This window comes from Nilaparvata lugens, chromosome 11, assembly GCF_014356525.2.
Source record: "Nilaparvata lugens isolate BPH chromosome 11, ASM1435652v1, whole genome shotgun sequence".
Lineage (NCBI taxonomy): Eukaryota > Metazoa > Arthropoda > Insecta > Hemiptera > Delphacidae > Nilaparvata > Nilaparvata lugens.
Window position 1 is genome coordinate 32200855 of NC_052514.1, and position 22418 is coordinate 32223272.

General features: G+C 34.2%; 1 protein-coding gene across 1 annotated transcript in view; it reads right to left on the reverse strand.

Annotated features, from left to right (window-relative positions):
- The window catches only part of LOC111049472 (transcription initiation factor TFIID subunit 1), a 51845-nt gene that overhangs the window by 18908 nt on the left and 10519 nt on the right, over nucleotides 1–22418 (reverse strand). Inside the window, exons 6-16 of the mRNA XM_039437279.1 lie at nucleotides 21642–21811; nucleotides 16560–16952; nucleotides 14110–14350; nucleotides 12281–12415; nucleotides 11418–11641; nucleotides 9178–9298; nucleotides 5831–5972; nucleotides 3301–3431; nucleotides 2096–2317; nucleotides 1085–1210; nucleotides 482–615 (exon numbers count right to left, since the gene is read on the reverse strand). Coding sequence (XP_039293213.1) covers nucleotides 482–615; nucleotides 1085–1210; nucleotides 2096–2317; nucleotides 3301–3431; nucleotides 5831–5972; nucleotides 9178–9298; nucleotides 11418–11641; nucleotides 12281–12415; nucleotides 14110–14350; nucleotides 16560–16952; nucleotides 21642–21811 — 2039 coding nt within the window. The remainder of the gene's footprint in view (nucleotides 1–481; nucleotides 616–1084; nucleotides 1211–2095; nucleotides 2318–3300; nucleotides 3432–5830; nucleotides 5973–9177; nucleotides 9299–11417; nucleotides 11642–12280; nucleotides 12416–14109; nucleotides 14351–16559; nucleotides 16953–21641; nucleotides 21812–22418) is intronic.

Here is a 22418-nt window from a genome sequence, read left to right on the forward strand (position 1 = left end):
ACATTTTTATCAATACAAAAAATACTATTATTGCACTAAGGGCCGGTTTCCGAGCTCGGGATTCTAGACTTTAAACAGCTGGAGTCAGAAAATTGGCTTTCCGAAACTGGGCGTAGTCGTAGTCATAGTCAAAGTCATGTTCAAATTAAATTTCGAAAAACTAGAAAATTGAACAAAAAATAAAATAGAGAGAAAATATTGTAAAGTTTCAGCTATTTTGAATTATTTAGGAATGTTTTATTTCGTCAAGGAAAAACATTTCCAATTAAAGAAATCAGAAAATAGATTTATTTTACTGCAACTACGCTCCGTTTTGGAAAGCAAATTTTCCGACTCCAGCTGTTTAAAGTCTAGAACTTACCTAGCTCAGAAACCGGCCCTAAAATGCACTAGACGTTGATAGGAAAAAAATAAAATAATGATGGTAGATGAAGAAATTGGATTGGAAAGCGGGGTTTTGTAAACTTGGAGTTAGGCCTACCTTTCTTGATGTTCGGCGATTGAGAACCGATTCCCTCTTGAAAACTTTGTCATTCCTTCCTCACCAGCCTTGGCCTTCTCTGTCGAAAGTGTTCGTACTACGTCTATCACTTCCCATCGAGAAAGTTTTTTAATCTAAAAAAAAAATCAAATTACATGTTGCTTTGATGAATTAGAGACTGAACCTAGGCAAAATTTATAATTTCGAAATAAAAACACACAGATTTTGTCAATTTTACATTTATTTGTGATACAAGACTATGTTTTCTTGGCCACACTGGTCACATCATCAAGATGACTAAGAAATAAATAAATGTAGAATTATACGTGCTTTATTTCATTAGGGACAAAATGGATCTACAATATCAATTGTGACTCTTTGTAATTAAAAAAAATAATAATAATTTTCATTCATTTCTTGAGAATTGTTTTAAAATATTTCGTTTCCAAGTTTACCGACAGGAAAAAAATCGTATTTGAAAGTGGAATTGCATTAAATTTGATAATAAACAATTCAATGTAAAGAGCTATTTCACTGCTTGAAAGTTTAAAATAAATTAATATAATCTTAGGAAGTCTTCATATGAAATAATAGGCCTACTACCTCTTCCTCAGGCACTCCAAATTTCCTGAGCAGAGCTTTGGCATTGTTGAGAGACAACCGCCTGAGATCAGCATCTGTTCCAGTCACCGTCCGCTTAGGCTGCGCTTCTTGTTCTTCTTTGCTTTGCTGGAGAAAGAGAAAAATATTGATATTTCAAATTTTATAGCAATCAGTTTTAGCATTGAATCAAATTACATACCATACCCTATGGCGCTACAGCCCTCTGTGGGCCTTGGCCTCCGCCACGATTCTCCTCCATCTAGGTCGACCCTGACACAACTCACTCCAGTTTCTCACTCCCATCACTCTAAGGTCTTACTTTTGCAAAATTGTAAGTTGATTTCAACATTAATAAAAAAAAATCAATACACAATTACAAATTGACACACAAATGAATTACTGAGGAAGGAGCAACATCCTCAGCCTAAAACTGTTCCTTTCCCTATTTTGATAGAAATATGAATATGAAAATATAATATGAATCTTGACAAATATGAATATTTGATATTTAGAGTGAAAGGCCTATTTATTGAAACCTTCGAGGTAGCCACACAGGAAAATATCAAGAAGGCGTTTAATACTGGTAAAATACTGTCTAAGAATTTTATTTATTTCATTTCATTTCATTTATTCATAGACAATAGATACAATAAAGGCAAAAACAAAAGGCATTCGCCCAAAACTGCTTTAAACCTTAATTTGAAATACACAGTCTAGAGGTTACACTCGTTGCTCTTGGCAAAACGACATGATTGCATTATCGTACACAAAACAATACTACATACCTGTTGTAACCTAAACATATTAAATATGTGTATACATATGTTTTTATACATAAAATACATGAATAGTACCTATTTACTATTTTTCATACATAAATAGTGATTCTATATTGCGGTAGTCACACACCGAATATAGAAACCTCATTTTATAGACATGTTTATTTTATTAAAAATGTTAATTATAAATAGTTTGCATTGAAATTGCAGTGTGTTGTAATTTGTGACTCACAGTGGGTTTGTTGGGCATGCGCACATAGGAGAATCCCTCGCCACAGCCGGTGGGATCGGCCGGGCCAGTGAGCTGCAAGAGGCACTTTCCCTTCATGGCCTGGATGTAGGCACGGGTCGTGTTCCACGGCGCCACCTTCACCTCGTCGTCCATCTTCAGTTGCATCTCCTCATCGTCATCCTCGCACGGCGTGAAGATGAACTTCTCACCGTAACCGGCGTCCTACCAACCAAAGCACAAGTACAATTTAAATTCATTCATTATGATAAATAATAATAGGAGAAATGAAATTGTTATTGGTGAATAGATCATAGAACGATAAAAAAAATCGAAATTAATATTGAAGTAGTATTAAACACAATTAAAATTACAATAAAGAATAGGAAAAATGAAATTGTTATTGGCGAATAGATCATAGAACGATAAAAAATCAAAATTAATATTAAAGTAGTATTATAATACTATTATATTAATTAATAATAGTAGTAATGACAGTATCAGTGTCTTTTTACTAAGGAGAACTATCATAACACCTCCTCCCTTACAATCAAATTAACAAAAATTTTATCGCTGGAATTGACTTTTTCTATTGTTCCTATTTCGGACAGCCAATAATTGAATCCTCAAGACAGAATCCTTCAGGTAACCAATGCCTTAACTCAACAACTCACTTCACAAACGGTTCAAGTATACGGGCCTCGAAAGAAAAATTCCAAATCTATTTATGTGAAAAACACATGCAGCCTTGATTCACAGACCAAAAATCAACTCACTCTTGTTTGTATATCATGGAGCTAAAACCCATAATATTGCCTTCACGAAACGTGATAAAACACACGTTTCATCTTTGTACATTGGAGATCTTCTCGCTTTATCAATTATATTTGATAATTAAATCCGCGACCAGATTTCCAATTCACAAAATAATATTTCAAAAATTAAATAGGTTTTGATGTCATGTATGACACATTAAAAACACATCCACTATCCAAGTACTTAAATGAAGATAATTTTTACGAGTTTTAATACAAACACAAAACTGAACTAGAAATGTATTTGTGGTCGAATTTGTTATAATTCCTCCAAAAATCGATCCGGATTATCCGGACTTCCGGGTTAACGAGGTTCTACTGTATTGTAACAATAAATTTCAAGATATAAACTGAACCATTCGATAATTTTGGATGAATTACTAGTGTGCATACCTTGAGCCTTTGTTCAGCGGAGATCATGCTGAAGTAGGCACAGCACTGCTCGGGTGACACCATGGCACGAATCTCTTCCTCAGTTGGAAGCCGAAAGTCCGGCTTAATCACCCACCAATTCGAGTCCAAGCCTGACACACATTCGCACCAAACCAAACACATGTTTAAAACAATGAACACAGCATAGCCTATAGTGACATTTCTATTAAACAGTCAGCAAACACAATAAAATTAATGCTCTACATTTAACCAATGCTAAAAGTTCAAATTGTATGTCACTATAGACTATTGAGCATCTTGAACTGAATATTGAAAGTATCATATTGCATCATAGTAGTATAATAAAGAATTCAAGAAAGAATTTTATCAAGCAATTTAATAACTATTCCTCGATTACATAAATTACCATACACTGAAAATGATATAATCTATTTCATTTGAGAATAAAACTAAAAACTACCAATACCCCTATACCCCTATAGTGAGGTCCGTGTTATAATGGCAGTGGAGAGAAATATAGGAGAACAACGTTGTCGATCCTCACTGTCTAGTCAATGCCTTCTTGACGGTAGCTGATACAGGTTTATTACTGTAATATTAATTGTTCATCTTAGTTTAAAATAATCGATTATATTTAAAAATTCGACTGAGTCATTGTCAATATAATAATTATATTTTATTGAGCAAGAAATTATAATATTTTTCAATAATTTCATAATGAATTTTCATAATTAAGATGGAATATTTTGTGAATTGATTAATAATCCTACATTGTTATAAGCCGATCTGGCAAGAGAGAGCTGATACAGGTTTATTAATGTAATATTAATTGTTCATCTCCGATTAAAATAATCAATTATATTTTACTAAGTAAGAAATTATATTTTTCAATAATTTCATAATGAATTTTCATAATTAAGATGAAATATTTTGTGAATTAATTATTAATTCTACATTGTTAAAAGCCGATCTGGCAACAGAGAGCTGATACAGGTTTAAGGTTCGAACCCACTAGAACGTATCATACCATGACCGTGCCCGTACCGACACATGCAAAAAAATATTCTTAGCATCATTTGATATGTAATACACCCATTAGACCGTTCCGTCACCGGCCAAGCACGGAGCGTGCCATGCACGTCCAGGTCAACATTTGTCGGCCAGTATATTTTGTTTGTGACGGAACGCTCCTTGCATGGCACGTGACGCCTGCAAACCCCGTTGTAACCGCGCATGCACCGCGTTGGTAACCAGTTCACCGCTACATTCTCTTGCTAACTGACGCGTTCCCAACAACTTCTGACCGGGCATCATACGCGTATCATACGCGTACCATACGCGTACCATACGCGTAATGTACTGGCATAGAACGCTGTTGATCCGTTGTAGTGGGCATAGTTGTTATTTTACGTGCCTGGCATGGTCTGACACGGTCCGTGTCTGGTACGTTCTAGTGGGTTCGAACCTTATAATGAAAGACAAGGATAGCAATACTATTGCTAATCAAACACTGCCATTATAACGTGGACCTCACTATAGAAAAACAACTAAAGCCATGCAAAAGAATTATAAGATTCTAAAAAAAATCAATTATGAATTTGTGTACAAACTGTACGTTGATATTTTCAAGACAATAAGATCAAAATAGAACAGACATGAAAAAGTGAAAGCTTCGATCAAAATACGAGAGCAGCAACCAAAATAATTTAAGCTACAACTCCTTACAATAAAGTAAGAGAGTAAACTACAGTGAAAGCAACTACTACATAATATCTCAGTCTATAGAATAAGATATACCGGGTTTTTCAAAAAGAATGACCCAATTTTAAACAGTTATATTTATTTTTAAAAAATGGTGCCCACAAACGAGTTTATTATGATGTATTATAAGTGTTCTATGTGCCATCCATTTGAGGCTCAAACGACATCTAGACGGATAACTGATGCTGTAGCTACAGTCCGAAAAGACATCTTGCGGACAGTCTGGGATGAATTTGGCTACCGTCTAGATGTCGTTTGCGCCTCAAAAGGAGGGTACATAGAACACTAATGATACATCATCATAAACTCGATACTTCTGTGAGTAATTCGATGTCAAATTTGTTTGTGTACATCATTTTTTTAAATAAATATAGCTGTTTGAAATTGGGTCATTCTTTTTGAAACACCCGGTACAACTACAATTGCGAAGGTTGAATCAAAATGAAGAGCTTAAACTCAAAAATAAAAACTACAGTTCATGAATGATAATCACAAAACTAGAAATGTGAAGCAACAAGTAAATTGCAAGCTGGAAAGTGGATATAACTCTAAAATAAGAGGGTGAACTTTGGAATAAACAAAACCAATAATAATTGACAAACGCTACTAACAGGAAGTGAAAACTACAAGTAGAAGCTAATAAATTAATACAAATGAGAATAAAAGCTAAGCATGACAACAATTAGGGAGGAAAATAATAGAGTAGGAAGAGGAAAGAGAGGGTAGATAGGACACAGAAGAGAGGTAAGGGGAGATATCGTACCATTACCTGTCCTCTTGAAATCGGCGCATAATTTCAGCCTCTTACGAATACTGCTCTCAGAATGCGAGGGAAATGCTTTCCTTATGTCGTCCATCTTGATTCTGCGAGGTACATCTGTGCTTTTCCAGAATAAACGGTAAATGAACACCTATAATAAAAGTATGAAGAATAATATATTAGGAATATTCATTTACTTATACATTTACAAAAACATTACAAGTTTGAAAGGATATAATTGAGTAGATTTAATAATTGAATAGTGTTCACAGCCACCAGTGCCATAGAGTTAATAAGTCACCAGTACGGTAAATAAACACCTATAATGAAAGTAAGAAGCATAATATACTAGGAGTATTCATTTACAAAAACTTATACATTTTACATAAATTCTAAGTTTAAAAAAATGTCTATTATGAGTAGATTTAATAATTAAATGGTGTTAACAGCCACCAATGGCATAGTGTTGATAAGTCACCAGTACGGTAAATAAAAACCTATAATGAAAGTAAGAAGCATAATATATTAGGAATATTCATTTACTTATACATTTACAAAAACTTATACATTTTAAAAAAATCCAAGTTAAAAAGAATATATATTATGAGTAGATTTAATAATTCAATAGTGTGTTAACAGCCACCAGTGGCATAGTGTTGATAAAATAAGTCACCAGTACAATGATTAATTTACATTACACAAATAATTATGTAGAGGAGTTTTCCAAACTAATAAATATCAGTTTAAGCACTGAGTCAGTTCATTAGTTCCTAAACACTTGAGCTTCAACTCGACTTTCATATTTTTTAATAATTCAATTCACAATGAGCTCTCTTTAATAATTATTTTCTGGAAGAAAATATTTCCAGGCTATTGTATGGCTTGAGTACTAATTTAAATTAGAATAAGATTTTGAATACAATTAAATCATGTTCTCGAAGAAGATAGAATGTAACACTCTAAGGTAACATTCGAAAGAAGTCTTGATTTTGGCAAGTATTAGAGCCGGTTGCACAAAAGCCGGTTCAATTTTAATCGTGATTAATTTTACGAGAACCAATCAGAGGAGCCTTCTTTTCGAAAAAGCCTTCTCTGATTGGTTCTCGTGAAATTATTCACGATTGAAATTAAATCGGCTATTGTGCAACGGGGTCCAAGTGTTACAAAAGTGAAAACGATGTACAAAAAATTTGCCTGGAAAACTATTTCCGTGACTTTTGAATTTTTCGTCTACTAACTACCATTCAAATCGAGTTTAGGACATAATATCATAACGTTCTCGATGGAGATTGAATGAAGCACACTAAATGAAGTTTGCAATAATTGTTACACAAGTATAATTTACAGTTAACAATGTATCTAAAAATTATTTTTTAAAAGTAAAAAGATTTATTAAAATTCTTTAACAAGCGATAGGATGCTCTATGCAAGCGATAGCAGACGCTAACTATTGCATACATATCATTGTTTGTATATTATGATTTATGAACTTTTATTTGATTTTAGAAAATGTAAATATGCAATGAAAGGGTTATTTACTCGTATTAATGATTTTTTATAACAAGCGATAGAAGATAATTCAATAAAGAAGTATTTAAAATTTATGCATTCACATCTATCTAGAGACGAAAACATACATTAAGATTTGTTGAAATAGGTACATTTTCTAAAATCTATAATGCAGTTATCTATAATATACAACGACAGTAAACGGGCACAGCAGAGACAAAAATTGTCGAAATTGAGCTGAATTTTAAATGACATGCAGGAAATGATACATTCTTTATTAATTCATACAATAAGTACCTAAGTCATCAAAATTATAGGGAGAGAATAAATAAGGTTGCCTTGTGCCTTATTCCTTTCTCAAATCTTCTGACGGCTATCCAACTTTATGAACTTTTGGAACTTAGTACGGTAGGAAACTGTGCTTACTTGCAAGAAATCACGAACAAAATTGCTCGCTCTTTTCGAATTCGGCCCGGGGACTTCGTATTGGGGACATAGCTGGCCGGCCACGAACAAAGCATCAAGCTCTCGTATACTGTACTGGTGTCTGGATGCACAAAACAAAACCAAAATGAAAACAAAAGCTTAAAGCGATGCACAATAAAAAGAAGACAAGACAAAACAAAATAGAAGTGATAAAGGGCGAAACATTCAGTGCTAAAAATTAACAAGAAAGGTAAATAATATTAATACATAACGTAAAAAATCACGCAGAAGATGAAACATGAACAAGAAACAGATTTGAGGGTGGTGTTGATGAACAAAATTTGAACCCACATTTTCAAAAAAGCTAAACACATGACAGATCCCTTGATAGATCTTTGATGGGATCTCAGAATCCATTCAAATAATGGCTGTGGTTATATATTCAAGAGAAAAAACACTATTGGATTAACATTGATAGACCTTTGATAGGTTCTCATAATCAATTTAAATAATGGCCGTTTTTATATTCAAGGAAAAAGTATTAAATGAACGTTCATTTTAAACATGAATCAAGTTAAAATAGAAAGAGATACTATTTGGCTTTTGAATACATTTGAAAGTAAATACTATTACAACCAATACCATTCATAAGTACATTGTTTTGAGATACAAGGTTCATTGTTGCCTATTTTTGAAAACCCATTTACCATTTCCTGATCGGTATTCACCTGACTTAGTAAACAGGTTTCACTTGGTATGTTTGTAGAGAAATAGTATATTCACTAGATTGAGAGACCCTTTTTGGATAGATAATAGATGAATAACAATATGTCGATAGGAATTTGGAATTTGCTTTCGTTAAGTACGGGTTCAAGTGAGGTTCATAAACACTATCCTAAATAATATACTGAGGGTGATACCCACATAAGTTCTTATGCTTGTGCTTGGGTAATGAGTTAGAAGGATGATAGATGACGACTACTTTTTAGGTAGTCGGGACCGATGGCTTATCGTATCCTCCGAAAGGCGGGAAAACTAAAAGTTGGAATCAAACTACAATCACATCTTGTGACAAGATGTGATAATAATTATTATTACGAAGATTTAATAATTATATGTACCATACGATCATTTGTATTTATACACGATGCCAAGTGACATAGCATGGAGGGAGGGTTCCAATGTATCAAGTCATATTACCTGCTCGAAAAGAAGAAAAACAAAAATAATCGATTTTACAAAGAATTCAAATAACGGAGAAGACGTTCGAAATACGACGAATACAAGAAGAGACAAAATTTTTTATGCGAGCTAGCAGAAATTATAATACGAAAATAATTATAACGAATACAAAGAAGGCTGCATTTCACGTGAGGCTTGAGACATGACAAGTAGTGCTTTACGTTATCATGCTGCCTTACTTGAAGGAAATCCCGCACGAAATTATTGGCCCGTTTTGAGTTGGGGCCAGGCACTTCATATAGCGGACATAACTGTCCCGCCACAAACAAAGCGTCCAGCTCTCTGACGGCATACTGATGTCTAACACAAACAAGTACATTACAAATTCAATAGAAAAACACATACGATGCTTTATTATAACGATGTATTTGTTTTATTTATTATTGTTATCTTTATAATTGGCAAATAAATGATTTTGATTTTTTTTTATTGTTCTACATGGAAAGTTTGGCATGAATGAATGTATATGTAGAACAGGTCAACGTGCTCTATTATTAATATTTTTTCAATTATGAAAGTTCGATTACAAACTATTTATAGATATTTCTAAAATAAATAACCCGACACCTCGGGTTGTGAATAATAGAAATCAATAATAATCTCATACCAAGTATATATCTCAAAACAGTTTGATTTATAGAAAAATGCTCTATTCAATCTGTTGTTCTTCTAACTGACGAATACTAGTAATTGGTAAGAGAAAAAGTAGGCCTCTTGTTTGTGGGTCACAGTTGTTCAATGTGGAGCATCATATCGAACCACGACAAAATCTATCATCAGTGTGACACTTCAAGAAAGGTGATGTTTAAGATGTAAGCGTATTTCAGGTATGAAGTATGAATAATGACATTAATACTGTCTTTTATAATTTTATATTTAAGAAGTTCTATTCAAATAGTAATAGTAATATTGGATTTGAATTTACAATTTAGGGTACAACCACACTGAAAGCGGAGCGTGGAGTGGCGTTGAGGAGCGTCGTGAACAATATCATGTTAAGTAATGAGCTAAAACACACTGGAAGCGTCTACTCGTAGAGCGGAGCGGGGCGTCAAACTTTGGAACAAGCTGGTTTGTTTTTTGAGCGTCTACGAGCGGAGGGTCAAAGCTTCAAAGAGCGAGTGCCCTACTAATGTACATACTATTGTACATAATAATGCACTTGTTCTACTACATTTTCCCACCATCTAGTACACTAGTATATTTAATGTTTGCCCAAATTCCCCTGTAATGTGTATTATTTGATTAATTAAAAGAGAAAATTTACCTATTGCACTTGAAATCAAAAGTAAGGCTATTCTAATCAATTTCATTCATATTTCTATAAAATATGGTTACCTTTATTCATATATTTATTTATCCATTTATTGTACAAAATACTACAATCATAATACAATAACACAATGTATAATTATGATATTGAAGGAAGGCTGAGCCTGTTCTATTTCTCTCCAAAAAATTTGATAATAAGTTAATGTTGTCCAAAGGTTGAGGTTATGATATCACACACTACTTCGACACTTATTTTCACTTTGATTTTTCTTAGCGTTAGTGTTATTACAAGTCATTCTTCAGCAGATATTGGATTCCTTCAATTAGTGACTTGTTTTTCCAAATCAGACTTCACTCTCGTCAAAATATAATCAAAGGTTAAAGTTGACATTAGCAAGTATTTATAAAATTGGGACTCATGCTTTCTTAACACATTAAACAGATAGTGATATTCACCAAATAGTAGACGATCTAAGTTCATTTCATCAACCCACTCTGTCCAAGCAGGCTTAGCTAATATACAATACTTTGAGTAATTATTCTCACAAAGTAATGTCCGTGCAAATTTAGACAACGCCATTTTCTAGGCCCTTGACGCTTGACGCTCAGACGCTTCCTGTGTGTATATATAATATACAATACTTCAAGTAATTATTCTCACGAAGTAATGTCCGTGCAAACTTAGACAACGCCATTTTCTAGGCTCTTGACGCATGACGCTTCCACGCCACGCCACGCTCCGCTCCGCTTTCAGTGTGGTTGTACTGGTCAGAATTCATAATATTGAATTTAAAAATCTTATGTACTACTTGGTTCTAGAAGCCGAACTCCTCTGAATACCATTCATGAGTTTACAAATTAATTCACGGTGATTCGGAATCCACCTAAAGATTTAAGTCCACTTACCTCTCATTATTTATCAATCAACATACTACGTTAAACATATATTCTTCTAGTGTGTAGTAACTATTCTCCTTTCTCCTCCTAGCAAAACTACTACGTTTTATAAAAGCAGAATGCTGAAATATAATGTTCTTCTTTAATTCTTTGTAATAACTGTATTCATGACAGATAAACAATTTAAATTTATTTCTATGTAGCAGCAATAGACTAGCTGCAAAACTGCAATCTGTGATTCAGTTCTCACCTGGTCCTGATGACAAGGAAATCAGTCTGCGGTATCTTGTGTTCGTAAATGGGCGCACGGTACATGTTGTTTTCAAGCGCCTGTATGGAGCGACCCGGCGGCAGGACGCCGAGAAACGGGGACGAGTGAGCATAGGCCACTTCGCCATACTTGTACTCCTGAGGACCCGCGTCCTTGCCCGCTCTCCGCTTGTAATAGTTCTTCACTTTCGTGCACATTCCAACCTGCAATCAATTCAAAACCACAATAATAGAAAGATAAAACATTCAAACAAGAACCTTCCAATACAGTGTACATTGAAAATTACAGCCTTATTAAGGTATTATTGAGGGTACCGAAGATAAAATATTCTGGATTGTAGCTTGCAAGTCACAATCAATCAAATGTAGCCTAACACCCATCAATATGGTAATTATAAAGATTTTGTGAAGCAAAAATTGCATTGAGTGCTCAATTAAATGCATAGTATGCTTCATGTTCAATATTTTTCCGCTTCCAGTTTCGTAATATCGTTGCCAAAGGTTATACCAGAACTAGCAGTTCTCTCTCCAGTTTATCCCTTCCAGATCTCAAACTTGAGGCTTTTTTGAAAGGGCATAAATTATTATTTTCCATTTTTAATACAATTGATATATAGTATAATATCATTTTATAGTATTATATACATCATCATGTATATTTTTGAATACGCAAAAAAAAACATTCAAATTCATGGCAGTACCCCCGTGCTTTGCTACTAAAAATTAGAAATAAAAAATAGGAGTCCATTTAAAAAGAGTCATAAAGCGTTTCAACAAAAGGTTTCATCACTGACTTTCCAAAGTGACTAAAATTACTACTAACGACTCTTATAGTACACCGACCTGGTTGATAAGAGGAGGATGTTCTTCTCCAAACTCGACCAGAACGATGTCGCCATCTTTACCAGTGAGATCCTCTGGTGTCCTCATGAAGAACACATCTCCACCACCAGACAGCAGTCGTTCTTGCTCCCGTATCTACAAAATAAATAAAAGATAGAATGAGGTTTGTTTATTAAAAATATGCTTTCCTCACATAGACCTTCAAATTGAACACATTTTTTTGAAAAACTTACAGTAATCAAGAGTAATCATTTTTATTCGATGAATAAAATGTCAAAGCTTGCATCGAAGTATGATTTGTAGCCAATTCAAAATTCTGGAATCTACATATATTTAAAAGTGAAATGTCACTCATTCATTCATACATCCACTCACTTACTCATCAGTGTGAAGACTCTGATTAGTGATATTGAGTTTGTTTGGATATAGAATTGATTCTAGTTAAATACGATCTGTTTTACTTTTCATATTCATTATACCATTTCTTTATATTTTCATCTTTAATTGTGATTTTTTTTCTAATCGTTTGGAGAGAATTTTTTTAGGGTTTCCCTGTACACTCCCAAAGTGGAATGTTCAAATAAATAAATAGATCAGCAGAACCACAAACCTACTGAGCAAAGCTGACTGCACACTTTCAAATTTATCAGACACATTTAGTTGGACCTCTCTAGTCGACAGCACTAAGAAAGTATTTGACATTTGTCAAGTTACAATCAAAATAGACGTTCTTCAGTGTTTCATCAGTTTCTATTTATAACTTTAAAATAGAAAATCTTCACAATGAAAATCACATAACTGAATTTTTTTTATGTAGATTGTCATTAAAACTAGTCTCAGAGACTAACCATTAATTTTCATTTCACTATAAATCTTACACTATGGGAAACCATAGAGAAACAATAGCGTAAGTAAATATTCCATGGTATCGGGCGTTTATGTCGCAACTTTTACTGTTATCTCAAGCCGATTACTGTCGATTATTGTCGAAGAGTGTATGAACGGCACAATATGAGAGACTATCAGCGTCATAAAGCTTCACAGGAAAGAACTACGTGGACTATCAGCTTGAGATAACAGTAAAAGTTGCGACATAAACGCCCTATACCATGGGATATCTACTTACGCTATTGTTTCTCTATGGGGAAACTATAAAGCTTCAGTACATCCATTGATGACCCAAGTAGTTCTGAGATTATAAGAGCAGTAAAAATGATATAGTCTGCATCCACTATCAGATCACTATCACAAATTGATTTTAAACTAGTTCAAAAGGCTTCCTTCTCTTCAGCCTCCTGGTAAGATGGCCTGGTTCATTCTGTAGTAGTTGGCTTGCACTTGCCTAAAGGTTGACATGATGATGGGGTCTCTACTCATGGCAAATCGACTTATCTCACTGGATACAAATAGAATGCGTAGACCTCTACGCCATTGTTTCTGATTTATGAATGACAAGAAAATCTTGATATTTTTAAGGCAGGTTGAGATAAGGTCTAATGTTTTTTTGTAAAGTGTAGTTTTTAAGTGTAGTAAGTTTTTAGCTCAAAAATTTCAGTTTCATTCAAAATTTAGACTTTTTGAATACGGTAATTATTAAGTTACTATTCTAGACTCTAATAGTATCTATTTGTTTTCAAATTTGCTCGTTTATCTGAGTATTGAAGAGCGTAAATTGTATTTTGAAAAGTGAAAGTGACATAACCAACATTTTGATTTGGACAGTAAATGTCGGAAATGGGACAGTTTTGGGCATGAGCTTGTTGTGCCTTTCCTCATGTTAAGTATTTGTACACAATGTGATGAATAAATGTTGTTGTAATGCCTCTGACCTTGGCCTTCTTCTTGATATGCTTGAGCAGCGGCATGACTTGATGTGGACCGGGACTGGCGAGTGCGCCGTGCGAGTAGCGCTTCATGGCCGGTCGGTGGAAGTTGCGCAGCCTGATTGGTCCCATGAACGTCTGCACGAAGGGCGCTCGCAGTTCGACAACAGGCGTCGAGTGCTGGATCAGGTTGCCTCCGCCCACCTTCAGGCGTAGCGACGTGTCCGACGAACGTGCCTGGTAGTAGCTGCAACACCACAGACAATATACTAAACATCAACAACAATGTTACCGTGAAACCCAAGAAATAACATATGAAACGCATTTATTTATACTTTATTTATTTATCAACACATATCATCGATAACTGGGAATTTAACTATGAAAATAACTATGAAACTAATTTATTTATACTTTATCAACACATAATTTTGTGAAGTGAACAACTACAAGACTTAACCTATTTCGGACTATGTGTAACCTTATCTAAATTTGGGAGAGGAACAGCACAAGGTTATTTTCTCTCCCTATCATTTTGATTATGTACTTATTGTATGAATCAATAAAGAATAAAGTATATCCAGATCCATAACATAACATTGATAACTGGGAATAAACCCATTTGATAGGTGATTTGTCAACTGTAATATACATATGCAGTCAATGGGTCTTGTGATACTATTTTGAAATATAACCAGAATGCACACATGGTTGTCACGAATATAGGCTATTCATCAAAAAGTAACTATATCTGATTCTAAAATACTATAAAACTATTCAAGGTATATGAGAAAGTTATTCAATTTACTAAAAATGGCCAAAAAACTTTTTGAGTTATTTTTGGTAAATTGAATAAGTTTTTCAAAAATTGATAATTTCAGAGCATTTTTATTTTTATTCAATCAACAATACCATGAAGAATTTGTCCTCTAAATTTCATGGATTTATATGTTACCGAATTTGAAATGTTCTGTCCCAAAAAATTCAACTTAAGGCGCTCATATCTTAAAAAGTAGTGATAGGAAAAATGTTTTCCTGAGAAAACTTATTCATTTTGATAGCTTTATAGTATACAAATCGAAAAACTTTGAAAAATATCACCAGTAGAATGTTTATTTTTAGCCTTTGCACAACCTTAATACTCGGTGGCAGAGATAACTTGAATAGCTTGATAGTATTTTAGAATCAGATACAGTTACTTTTTGATGCATATATTTGTCTCAACCATGTGTGCAGTCTGATTAAATTTTTTAAACAGTATCACCATACCCATTAACTGCTTATGTATTACAGTTGACAAATCACCTATCAAATAGGTTTATTCCTAGTTATCCTTACGCTTTCTCAATCAAAAATGTCTGATAGATGGATAAAATTGCATTTATTTATCGCACTTTAAAATATTGCAAGTGTTTGCAATTACCGTAAAAATCAATCTGGAAAAATAAAATATTCAATGTATCTATAATACATTCTTAAACTTAATATTGGAAAGACCTCAAGAATTATATGCAGTCTGCGCTCTGTAGATGAGCCCCAAGCACCTGCAGTAAGGCTGCTGGGTTTCAACATAGACCCAAAATTGTCCTGGAGTGTTCATGTAGAGAATCTGTGTACAAGATCAACGTTTCTTCTTAGAAGACTTAGAGACCAGCTATCAACCCAGAATCTAAGAATGGTGTATTTTGCTCTAGTTCAGAGTCTTATGGCATGCATTTGTGGGGTCACACAGCCCACCTCAAGCATCTACTGCTGTACCAGAAGAGAGCAATTCGAACTATTTTTCATAAAAGTCAGCAAGAGACTTGTAGACCTCTGTTTATTCGACTCAAAGTATTAACTGTATTCAAATTGTATATACTATGCTCTGTTCTGTATATAAAAAAGAACATGTCGTCTTATGTTCAACGGTCGCAGATACATAGTTTCAATACACGATCTAGTCAGATGTTGCATCTTCCAAGATGTAGAACAGACAAGTCATATAAAACATGCTTTGTAGGTGGTGTCAATTTATTCAACAAGCTTCCTGCTGGAGCCAAGAATGTTTCTAATAAAGCTTTAAAAATGAAATTATTAAGTTATTTAGTAGAAAGGCCCTATTACCATATAGACGAATTTTTGAATTCCAACTGTGATATAACATTTTAGTTTATAGTACCTGCCCAAATTGATTTGAATTTATGTATTTTTATATTTATATTTATAAAATTTTACTCTGTAGTTGACAATTTCTGTGTAAATTTATGTTTGACAAGATCTTATATTCATGTATATGAATCTATGGATCAAATAAATGAATTATTATTATTATATAAAATTTAAAATATAGATGTATTTACATACTGTACGTTTAAAAAATCACTATCAATATGATGATGATATAACTTACAATATGAACACAAGTTTGGTAACGGCAACAATTTGTTATTGTTGAATGTAGAAGTATAACTGACCTATCATTGGACACATTGAACGGATCCCGATCGGGTGACTTGGGTGGAGGGGGCGGCGAATCCTCTTCCAGCACATTGATGACACCCGCCTTGCCCAGCAGAATCTTCGACTTCTTCACATGCGGATGCGGGATCTTGACCTTGACTGGTGTGGCCGAGTCGATGCGCTGCTTCGAGGGATCCACATCGTTGGGAATTCCCAGAATGATGTTCTCGTCGTTGGGATCGAGGGTGAGTATCTTGGGCTTGGGAATGGTGGCCATGTTCTCAGCGTCCCAGATCACCTCGTCCTCCCACATGCCGTACACCAGCTCCTCGTTCTCCACCGGGAATATCGAATACCACGTGTCGTCACCGTTGTCCTCTCGGTTCATCTGGTTTTTGTTCATCATCCTACCGGGACATAAATTGATAGATAAATGAAAAAACATGCTAAGATAGTAAAAATTATTAATTACAAAGAATTACTAGTACCCTTCTTATATTCTATTTCATATATCTATTTTTTCATTCAACTTATCCGTTATTTATCTATCCATTTTCTGAGTTTTAAAATAAGATATGACAAGGATACTTATACTTAAGTCCATGCTAACCTTAGTTCGGAGCTTTATGACCAATGTTATTACAATAGAACAATAGGAGCACACTTTCTATAAATTAAATGAAAAAGACCAAGAAATTGTCAAAAATACACCGATTTATTGATACTTAGAAAGACCGGATCCGGTTATTACACCATTGTCAATCTCTGATAAACTAAAACTAAATACAAGAGCAGCACTCGCCTACTAGTATAAATTCTGCTGCTCTTGTATTTAGTTTTAGTTTATCAGAGATTGACAATGGTGTAATAACCGAAACCGGTCTTTCTAAGTATATCAATAAATCTGTGGTTTTTTGACAATTTCTCAGTATTTTATTTAATATGAATAATTGCTAAAAATCAACTTCTCAACTACACAAAAAGCTGTCCATAAATTTCAGTCTTTAAATAAAAACACTGAATAAAAAATGTACAGTTATTAAAAATTGACAGTAATGAAAAAGTAAACAGTCAGATAAGTACGAGTCCAGTCAAGTTTGATGCTGTAGTATTCTTCAATAACGATAATGAATAATTGAAAATGCAGATTATGAGAGTTGTTATCTGCATGATAAGGAAGAACAGGGAATGGAAATTCTCTATTTCTGAGTAGTAGTAGAGGTATTATTTTGATTGATACATATTAGATATCTTTAGATTAGATATGTACATTAGATTGATAATTATATTGAATACAGCTTATTCATTATTATAAAGTGAAGCTATTATATATTATTTCACCATTCCATTTCTTAAAAAAAACACCATAATCAATTAATAATTAACCTTGTAATTAATAAATCAATAAACCCCAAGTGAGCCGCTAGTAAGCATGTAACAAACAATAACAGTCACTACTTTAATATTTGCTCTGCTATATTATATACAAACACCTAAACACCTCAAACACCTACCAAGGAAAGCAATAGAGAAATTAACAAACATTTTGAATGCTTCTTTCAGACTAAAATTCGTACCAGGAATATGGAAAGTAGCAGAGGTTATAATGCTACTGAAGCCAGGTAAAGAGCCACATGAAGTATCATCATATAGGCCAATATCATTGTTACCGGTCCTATCCAAGTTGTTTGAAAGGATTTTACTTAGTAGGCTAAAACCAATAATTGAGAGACAGCACATAATTCCAAATCACCAATTTGGCTTCAGAGTGAAACACTCAACAATAGATCAAGTGCATCGGATTATAAATGTAATAGAGAAGTGCTTAGAAGAGAAAAAATTTGCTCAGCAGCTTTCCTTGATATAGGGCAAGCTTTTGATAAAGTATGGCATGAAGGTCTCATTTTCAAGCTCAAAAAAGTGCTACCAAAGCAATATACAGATATATTACAATCCTATCTCACTGACAGATACTTTAGGGTCAGGCATGAAAGTTCATATTCTGATTTGAAGGAAATTAAAGCAGGAGTTCCTCAAGGCAGTGTTCTGGGACCAGTTCTTTACCTACTCTATACCAGCGATATTCCCAGCCTTGATGAGAATACTACAGCAACATTTGCAGACGACACAGCCATATTATCAGTAGACAGTAATATACATATTGCAACAGAGAAACACAACAGAGATCCATCAACAAAATTCAAGATTGGACTAGAAAGTGGAGAATGAAATTGAATGAAACAAAGTCGATTCACATCAATTTTACCAATAAGAAGGACCTGCCCATACCAATAACTATCAACAACCAAGTTGTACCATATGCTAATGATGCCAAGTATCTAGGTATGACCTTGGACGCAAAGCTTCGCTGGAAGGCCCATGTCAAGAAGAAGAGAGAAGAGCTTGGAATCAAATATAAGAAGCTGTATTGGCTGATCGGAAGAAACTCTGTCCTTTCAATCCGAAACAAAGTACTTCTGTACAAACAGATATTAAAGCCAGTATGGACGTATGGTATACAAATTTGGGGGTGTACCAAAGAAAGCAACATCAATATCATTCAACGTTTTCAAAACAAAGTGCTAAGGAACATTGTGGATGCTCCTTGGTATGTCAGGAACAGCGATCTTCATAGAGACCTTCACGTCGATCTGGTGTCCACCGAGATCCAGAGGCATGCGGAGAGGCACGAGGGGCGACTACACCAACATGACAACGTCGAGGCGATCCAGCTGCTAGACAATGGAGGGTTGGTGCGGAGGCTCAAAAGGAGGAAACCGTTTGAACTAGTGTAGTGCTTGTTCAAGTAGTATCCAGTGAAAGAGCAGAATAGTGATTGAGTGAATCTAGCTTCTATAGTGCAGTCAATAAGTGTACATATTAATTAAACAATAGCAGTAAGAGTTTCTAATGAGAAATTCACTGTTCAATTTTTCAAGTAGTAATTAAGGATAGAAAAAATTAGCTCATTAGTCTTTAGACTAGATGGCTATAGTATTGACCAATAGAAAAAAAAAATTATATAGTACTTTAGAAAGTTCAAACTAGTTTTGTTTTCTTATTTTCTTCTAACTTAGTATTTTATAACATTGTTTCATATTTAATTTTGTTATTCGTATTTGTAGATATTAACTGCTTATTGGGTGGCTCATTGAAGTAAGTGATAACGCGCCGGTCTAATAATCAAGAGAGCCCGAGTTCGAATCTTCACCGGGGCCAAAAGTTTTTGACCACAGCACAATCACATAGATACGGCCACACCGTCTTACGGAGGAGACGATAAGCCGTTGGTCCCGACTACCTAAAAAGTAGTTGTCATCCCTCATCATCATCCCTCTCACTCATTACCCACGCACAAGCCTAAGAGCTTATGTGGGCATCACCCTCAGTATTATTATTATTGCTTGATATTCCTATACGCGGACGGAAATTTATTTCTTTGCGCACATTATATTTGTTTGTTTTTTATTGTCAATACTATAGCTATCTGGTCTGAAGACTAATGAGCTATTTTTTTCTATCCTAACATACTACTTGAAAAATTAAACAGGGAATATCTCATCAGAAACTCTTACTGATATTGTTTATTTGATTGGTATTTACACTTATCGACTGCACTAGAGGAGCTAGATTCACTCAATCTCTGATCTGCTCTTTCACTGGACACTACTTGAACAAACACTACACCAGTTCAAACGGTTTCCTCCTTTTGAGCATCCGCACCAATCCTCCATTGCCTATCTAGTTTTCAGTTCATCAAATTCCCGTTGCTTTTAGAAAATTCAATGGACATATTAACAAATAACTTGGATGATTTTAAAGTTATAAGATAATACCAGCATATTGTCATTTAAAAACAAAAAACCAACCCCTAACCTAACCTTCAACTATAAACAAATTTTCCCTAACCCACTCTCACTTATCCAAAACTATAGTGAGGTGCACGTTATAATGGCAGTGGAGAAAGATACGAGAACAACGTTGCCGATCCTCTTGTCTTGTCAATGTCTTCTATAGACGGTAGCTGATACAGGTTTTTTGATGTAATATTAACGTTTATTCTCGTTTAAAATGATCAATTATATTTTATTAAGCAAGAAATTATATTTTTCAATAATTTAATAATTAATTTTCATAATTGAATTGGAATAATTTGTTGATTAATTATTAATTCTACATTGTTAAAAGACGATCTGGCAACAGAGCAAAGCAAGAAAGAGATAGCGCTATCCGCTTTGTTAAATGATAGACAAGAATAGTGTTATACCATTGCTAATGAAACACTGCCGTTATAAAGATGACCTCACTATAGCTGACTGTATTAGCCTGCAACGAAAACTTGATGCGCTGAAATCTTCACGTATTGAATGGCTCATCTTCCATTTCTCTCAGTACCTCAAGGAATGGTCAAAATAGGTACTTGATGACTTAAAACTTGACGAATGATTGATGTACTCCCAATATTAATTTATTAGGAATGTCATATACCGGCGTTTGAATATATTGAAAGTGCTACTTTAAAGTTGAACTCTCGTACAATCACTATAGTGAGGTCCACGTTATAATGGCAGTGTTTGATTAGCAATAGTATTGCTATCCTTGTCTATCATTCAACAAAGCGGATAGCGCTATCTCTTTCTCGCTTTGCTCTGTTGCCAGATCGTCTTTTAACAATGTGGAATTAATAATTAATTAACAAAATATTCCATTTCAATTATGAAAATTCATTATGAAATTATTGAAAAATATATTTTTTGCTTAATAAAATATAATTGATTATTTTAAACGAGTATGAGCCGTTATTATAACATCAATAAGCCTGTATCAGCTACCGTCTATAGAAGACATTGACAAGACAGAGGATCGGCAACGTTTTTCTCCTAACTTTCTCTACTGCCATTATAACGTGTACCTCTTCACTTCAGACACGGCTAGTTTTGGGTAGGTACTATTTATCCCATTCTCAATAATATCATATTCATTAAAAGCATCACAATACAGGAAAGAAAAACAGGCGCTAACCCAAAATATCTTCTCTTTATAAATTTGATGCATTGTATAGTTGTACTTGAATGGATGGTGTGGTGTTTACTGACATTTTAGTCTTGTTGGCGGGATTGGCGATCTGTATGGTGGCCAGACGGACATTGGCGCCTGGAATCTGAGGCATTCCCTTGCCCGGCTGACTGAACGCCTGCGCCGTGCGATTGCTGCTGCTCGGCACCCAGCCCGCCGCGTTCGTCTTACAGTTCAACTTCTGCAAAACCTACAAAACAAAACCATACTTCTTTCAAAAAACTGACAACATTTAGGCAGTTCATAATTTGTAAAACATAAAAAACAATACCATATTTCCTTCAAAAACACTGAAAAATCTGGCAAGATTCATGCAGTTCAACAGTAAACGTATCGTGCGATAGTGTAACATTTCAAAAACTCCTATTTTCTAGATAACAATGATTTGTTCTCCAGTTGAACTGACATAAAACTATTTATTTCTTCGTAAGATTTCTTGTACTCTAAGGCCAGTTCCTAGGACACTTATTAGAATCTCAATCAATAATTTTTTTCAATTCAACACAATATACATAAAATAAATCAAAATACAAAAAATCACAATCAAAAATAAAATTTTTAATAAAATACAAAAACAGGCTTTATGGTGGGGTGTGTAGGGAGGAAAAATACCTAGCCAACTATGGTTTCCCATGTAATAGGCAGGTAGAGGGTATAAAAGTAAGGAATGAAGGGTGAAGAGGAGAAGAAAAGGGAAGTATTGGAGAAGTAGGTAGGAAAAAAGAGAGACTTTAAATTCAAGTTCAATTTTATAGTGAAAAAGTATGGATATGCAACAGAGTAAAAAAGAGAGACTT